We start from the raw sequence: 6,844 nt of genomic DNA, 5'->3' as shown, positions 1-6,844 counted from the left end.
ATCTCAAAAGAGATTGAGCAAGTCCTGCTTAATAGTATCCCAAAAAATTGATAGGAAAAGAAGAAGATGTACTAAGCCCATGCTTATCGCAACTGCATAATATATTAACCATTTAAGAGGAGCTCCAGCAAGACTTGGTCCCTTCCATTGGATATTGCGTTTCATGTGTTCACCTAATAGCTTAGCTCAACGCTCATCTTTGTGTTTTGAGGGCAATAAAATAACCACTACAATCTGCTGAACAGTCGGGAACATAAACAGATTATATATAAAAAATAAATGTTAAAGGGACATGTGTTGGCCAAATAAATTGCGGGTGTTGCCATTGATTTGGATGGAGGACGACTCTGCGGAGAGCCAACTGATTTGGCGGCAGACAATTGTGTTATGCAACCGTGGGCGCAATTGACAGGTGAGCATGCGGTTGCTGGTCGGTTTCAGTGGTGCAACAGCTCAAGGATGTGCCACCCTACTTATTAAAGATCGCACACCATTCACCGGCTAATTCAAACATGTCCATGTCTGTGATGTCGTTAGTGCTACTTGTATACGCAGTAAAGGAGAAAATTCAAGCGTTCCGAACGGTGGAAGGAGGAAATTCTTGTGGCACACGTAGCACTGGTGGAACTGAGTCACACTGGAAAAAATCTCGGGGGAACGTATAGCGGACGCCACTGGCTTGGGATGATGGTCTGGCGTGTAGGCGTGTGTGTGCCTCGGCAGCCCAGCTCATCCTCTGCAAGTTTTAGCACCAGTAGCGCTCTGCAAAACTGACCAAGTTGGTTGGCTAGATGCCTGGATGGACACATTCCTTGCTCGTAAAAATTCTTTCAGCACAACAATTCCTTGGAAATTCATCCGCCCGAAGTCACGAGATATTCAGGCGCAGATATTCATCGCGACAAGGCTCGATTCAGTAACAGCAAGAGGCCGGCAGGAATCATTACTAATTCACTTGCTATATTCTATCAAACCCCTATTCGGTTCTGTTCTATAACACACTGTATTACAAATACTACTATTTCTAACTCAAGAAAACAAAATCGAGCGCCGCGGCCGCGGATCGCGAGCTGAGCCGATCACCGCGTGCTCGCCCGTGGCCGGAGTGGCGTGGCGGAGGCGGTGGCGATCCGCACGGGCGCCCGGCGTCCGGTCCCGGACCCGCCGCAGCTCCGGCAAGGCATCCTCCGGGTGCCCGCGCAGGTCCGGCAGCCTGAGCCGTCCCCGTCGGACCACCGGGAGCACAGGCACTCCACCCTTCCCGTCCCGCTGCATGTGGCGCACCGCGGCTTCTGCAGCAGCGGCCACCGCACCGCCGCCGCGGGCCTCCCCTCCTGCATGGACCTGTTGGCCATGGCCACCCCCGCCAACATCCCCAGCCCCGCCGACGCCACCGCGATCGGGGCCACCATCTCCGGCGCGTGCTAGATCCTCCTCGTGAAAATCCCGACAGATCGGGGAGAGAGAGAGAGAGAGAGAGAGAGAGAGAGAGAGAGAGGTTGGCGATTGGTGAACGAAGCACGCTAGGAAGGCAGTAAGCGAGCGAGAGGGAGACCGAGATTTATAGAGGGGTGTGTCCGGCCGCCTCGTCAATCAGCGCGGTCACGGTGGGTGGGGTAAGCAAAATTGATTAGTGGGAGAGTGGTGATTAATTAGAGAGCGATTATTGGAGTGGGGGAGGCAAAGTCGGCAGCGTCGCTTTCCTCCCTTTATTACTGTGGTCGCCTTGCCTAGCCGCCCCTGCTGGTCTGCACTCTGCACTGCACTGGCTACCATTTTGCCCGGAAATTTCCTAACAATCGCATCATTATTCCTCAAGATAAACTTGGATCGATCGTGGAGGAACACTTTTTAAAGCTGATGGCTACGTTACAAGCAATTTTCCATCTACGAAACAACTTCTAGGATGCTTTGTTGCAAATTGTACAAAGGTGACATGCCTATTTTCAACATTGTGAGTTGGACATAATTAATGAGAAATGTAGAATGCCAAGTATTGTATTTTTCATTTTGCCAAACATGCGTTGATTAAAAGTGTTTTTTTTTCAAAAAGGAGGATGATCCTGACTTCTGCATTAAGTGATGCACGACCATACACTTTCTTAAAAAAATCCAACAGTAGAATAAATTCGATCGGAAAAAGAAACTCGAAGGTCATGTGCCCACGGCAGTAGCTTCACAAGTTAACCACTAGCCTTATGTGAATAGACCGAAACAAACAAAAAGTACACATCTCCTAGGTAAGCCTTCGAGGAAGAAAACGCCGCACGTGCGCCGATAGTGGCGAGTCCAACTATAGGCCAGTCCCGGGACTTTTATCCCCAAATTGAGTTTCGGTCCACCACTTTCAGCAAGGGCACGACGCAAGCACGCATCAACGTAGCCTGATCAGAGATCTCGTGTTTTCATCGGATTACGCAAACTTGTTGTTGAAGCCGCATCTTACATTACCCTTGACTGGCTACCGACGCCTCGATCGATTACCTCTGTAGGAGATACCGGAAGACAAAGATGCTCCATACCACTTCCCATCATTGTCACACCACTTTCAGTCCAACAACAACATGTATGACTTATCACCTCTATAGGCATAGGAGCCAACGAGTGTAGCACCAGTCGGTTGCAGGTATAACTTGGCGCCTCCACATTAGTCATCGTCCATAGCACCAACCAACGACGAGTATGACTTGGCGTAGCCGCAAGAGTCGTCATGCATAAGATCCTGCCGAGTCGGATCCTAGAGTTGGCGCGAACATCCCGCCGCCAACCCCGGAAGGCCTTCACCATCTCGAGACCCAATCGTCGTGTCGTCCTCACGAGCACGGAGGACGCCGTCGTTGAAGAACTAGGGCCACCGCCCCTATTGCCAAACTCCTACGCCACCATGGGATGACGACAAAACGAGCATATCACGGCCAGATCCGCACCACTTGACAAGCTACCAGCTACGTTGCCACACAACAGTAGTTGTTGGGAGCCACCACCATCCTACCGCAAGCTACCGCCATCCCTACTTCGTAGGCCCGCAACGACGCCGGGATCGCTGCCCTCACCGTTAAACCAGCCTAGCCACCATCGAATAATCCTGGGGTCGTTGCCCCGGTGTCCATGCTCTGCCAGATGTGTCCGCCATCAAGGTCCGACCGCCATGCTTTGGTCAGAGGCCTCCCGCGGCGAGAAGAGATGAGGACCCGTTGACCTCCGTCCATCGCGTGAGGCTTTACCCGCCAGCTTCCTCCAATGAAGGCAGTTGGTTATATGGGAGGATAGGTGGGGGCAGCGACTAGGGTTTCGCCCGAACTGCTCTCCTGGGAGCGACACAAGCGATGGAGTCTAAAAATGAGCATGAAACCCATGAACTAAGCATACCTTAGATGACTAGTTTCCTTATGATGAAACCAACTTGTTCGAGTTCTAGATTTAGCGCAAGTGTTTGCTTATTTCATGGATTTATTTTAGACCGTGTCTGTTGACTACGAGATGTATATGACGACTTCATTAATTGTAAGATATGTCTGTTTAGTCTTTTAAAGGTCCTTATAGAGCTAATGTATGTGCGGTGACTACAAAAGAGTGTGTTATCAATGTTGGGTCGGTCTGTACTGTGCTTCTAAAAAAGTATCAAACCACATGCTTCTAGCCTGGGATCTGTGCTTCAGTTCGTGCCTGCCCTTGAGGAAGGGTGTGACAACATAATGGTAGAGTGAGGTACAAATAGGGAGGTGTGAGTGGTGGTCACACGTTAAGATAAGATGACAGGGCAACAGAGTTCTAATTGCGGGAAAGAAAAGTAAGGGATTCGATGGTGCGGTTAGGATACACTCCCTCCGTTGTTTTATATAAGGACCAAAGTATTTAACGAACATCAGATTTTTAGACAATATCTAACAAACGTCACATTTTTAGACATGGCATAGTATGGCAAGTTTAGTTGGTGAAAGCAAATCAGTCTCAATTCAATTTTTACCTGAAATTGCCGCCCTTGTAAACTAATTTTGTCATTCTCGTGCCAACATAAATTGCTATGAAAAACCTTCGATCTGTCATGCCTAAATCTAACGTTTGATTTTTAACATTTCAGTTAAATAAAGGTGTATTTTTAGACATGGTGATCAAGGCATGAAATTTAGAACGACTTGGAACAAAAATACCAATGACTAATTCCATCAAAATATCAAACAAAAATGAAAATGCAATATGCAATCTGGTTTCCACCGGGAATAGATGATTAGCTGACCCACATTAGTAAAGTTAGCCACAAAACTGTGTAAGAGCATCTACAGCTGAGCATCCCAAACCGACTTCAAACGCTCGGGCGGACGGCCCGGTCACTTACCGGTCACAAAAATTCGTACCAGACGTACGCCTCAGATGACTCTCAAACATCCGGGTTGTCTGGCACCCTTCGTATCCAATCCAAATATAGGATGGACATGAGGGCGCCTGGACGCGTCCGCCACGTCGGACCGACGATGGTTCCTGTTGAGTATATTGATTATTAGGAAAGACGATGGTTCATGAAGGCTCCGTCGCAGCCTCTCCTCCTCTCCATGCTGCTCCGGGTGAAAACTTGATCTTCGCGATCGGACGGTGACAACACCATGGTGTCGTGCCCTTCTTGGAGGCACCGTCGAGGAGCCCATGCTTCGTCCGTGTCTGGCTTCACTTCTTCACGGTGACTTGCACTCCGTGGAGGTCTCCATCGACGTCAAGTGTCTTAGTTAGCTTGGTTGTTGTTGGGGTGGTGTGTCAGTGCTCGGCACCTTTGTATCTTGCCTTGGGTATGGGTGTGTGTTGTGTGAAGTGGTGTGTGTTTGTATTGGCTTGCTCAGATATATTGTGGTGTTGATTGCTTTATATATAAAGCGGGGGGAAACCCTTTTTCGTCCAAAACAGCTTCACTTTCTTGCAACACACCTGGGGCGGGAGGATCGCCAAGGGGCTGATCCAGTGCATACTCTTTCTTAGCACTCCTGAGAACAAATCTCGGGTTCCGGATCCAATCTGCATAGCATTTGCAGCCAACTTTTCTTTCTCTAACATGGAGGCTAAGTTGAAAATGTTGCCAACCATTGATCTACAATGATAAACACAAGATTCACTTAGACATTGTTCATAATTAATTTGCTCTAGTGTTTAAACAAATTTAATATAAAGTGCACTCCCACTCAAATCAGTATCTCTCATAATTGAAAGTGAGTGATACAAGACCCTGATCTTATTCACAACCATTGATGTGGAATCACTGATGATGACGTGAACTTCAATCGGTAGGAAAAATTGCCGATCATATCTCCATATGACTCTCGTTCATCTTTCGATGCTTCGTGCTCCGAGCTCAGAACGATTTTGCTAGAACTTCAATATAATCGAGTGTTTACTGCTTGTGAGGTCTAACCTTCACCCGCCTTACACCTTACAGTCCGTTTGTACTCATGTAGACATGACATACTTCGAACAGCTACGTGTTGCAGATGGTTGCTACACTAGGAAGAGCACTTATAACTTGATATTTTCTGTGAGAGATCACCCCAATAAAAAAAACTATTGCGCAATCAAAAGGGTGCAATCAGAAAGGGATAAACATCTTAGGAAATTCATAATAGCATGATATGGTATAGCACTGGGCGTCGGAGATGTCTTCATGATCCTCTAAGATCTTCACAAAAATTTCTGAAAGCGTCGACGTGGCACCAATATGAAAAATGTTGTGGCAACACTTTTGGTCTCCTGCGCCTGGTGAAGCCACCTTGCTCTGGGGTCCTCTTTACCACGTCTGTCACTTTCGTTGGAATAATAACAAGGTTGACACGCAGGTCATTAAAGTGACAATCACTTGGCTCCAGCCATCATGTCATACTGTCACGCGCAGACCACTTAACGTTACATCATATAACCATATCATACATAAGCTCATTATCATGACGAAGGCTATACCACATCACGTGCATCTTGCAAAACCAAGTTAGACGTCCTCTAATCGGTTTGGCAAATTTCAATTACGTGGCTTCTACGGTTTCCGGAGAACTATAACTACCGACGTCTACCATCAAGGTGATAATTCTTGTTGCTAGATTAACTTTCGGGGTGTGTGAGGAAGAGGCTTAATTAAAAATCTCTAGCCCCACACTAAACTTTGTCAATACGCACGACCCCCTAGAAGTTCGATCATCTTCATCGCCCTCTTGTGTTTGCGATAGTTCACTATTCTTGACTATGATGAAGTCCAAAGAACTGTTAGCATATTGTGTCGTGAACAAGCAAATTTCCTTTCTTGCCTGTCATGTGTTTGAAAGGTTGAAACTTTTTTGTTGTATTAGTTAAAATACATTTTAGTATGTGTTAGATGCATACTCGAGTACTTGTTTTCCAGAAAAAGCTATGAAGCCCTCGCGTTGTTCCTATCAGGGGCGGCTCGGGCGGAACCCCAATCCCACAGCCATCGAAACCCCGGCTTCTACGCCCTCTCCCCTCACCGCCATCAGAAGGCGCTGTCAGGCTTTACCTTGAGGGAAAATGGCGGCGAGGCCGCTCCTTTCACGCTGGTGCGGCGGCATGGCGATCAGCGTTCTCCGGCGATGCCAGGTACCGTCCATGCACGGTACGAGGCTGGAGGACTATGGCTTCCTTGCTCTGATTTGTCTTGACCTCTGCATGTGAATGACGGTGCTTGACCTGACAAATCGGGCCCCGTCTGCTCGGATCTGGCGTGGGTGATTGCATGAATGCATCCAGCGACCTCGACCTCTTCTGCATTCATGGGTAGCAGCTCATAGTGATCTACACGGATGATCTCGCGACAAGGATGTAGCTTGGGTTGTGGGGCTTGTATCCACCGCAATTT

At 47.9% G+C, this 6,844-nt stretch overlaps 1 protein-coding gene across 1 annotated transcript; it reads right to left on the bottom strand.

Moving 5' to 3' along the window:
- Positions 1–812: 812 nt before the first annotated feature.
- Positions 813–1,543, bottom strand: LOC125541648. The gene has a single exon (XM_048705000.1). It carries the CDS (start codon positions 1,410–1,412, stop codon positions 1,080–1,082), a length of 333 nt encoding a protein of 110 aa, XP_048560957.1. The 5' UTR covers positions 1,413–1,543; the 3' UTR covers positions 813–1,079.
- Between the last annotated feature and the right edge of the window lie 5,301 nt (positions 1,544–6,844).

The sequence above is a fragment of the Triticum urartu genome, chromosome 2 (assembly GCF_003073215.2).
Source record: "Triticum urartu cultivar G1812 chromosome 2, Tu2.1, whole genome shotgun sequence".
In the NCBI taxonomy this organism is placed as follows: domain Eukaryota; kingdom Viridiplantae; phylum Streptophyta; class Magnoliopsida; order Poales; family Poaceae; genus Triticum; species Triticum urartu.
Note: the sequence above shows the minus strand (reverse complement) of the source record. Positions and strands in the feature narration are given on the sequence as shown.

Excerpts from the sequence above, each read along its gene's own strand:
- LOC125541648 (XM_048705000.1), bottom strand. The coding sequence starts at position 1,412 with ATGGTGGCCCCGATCGCGGTGGCGTCGGCGGGGCTGGGGATGTTGGCG.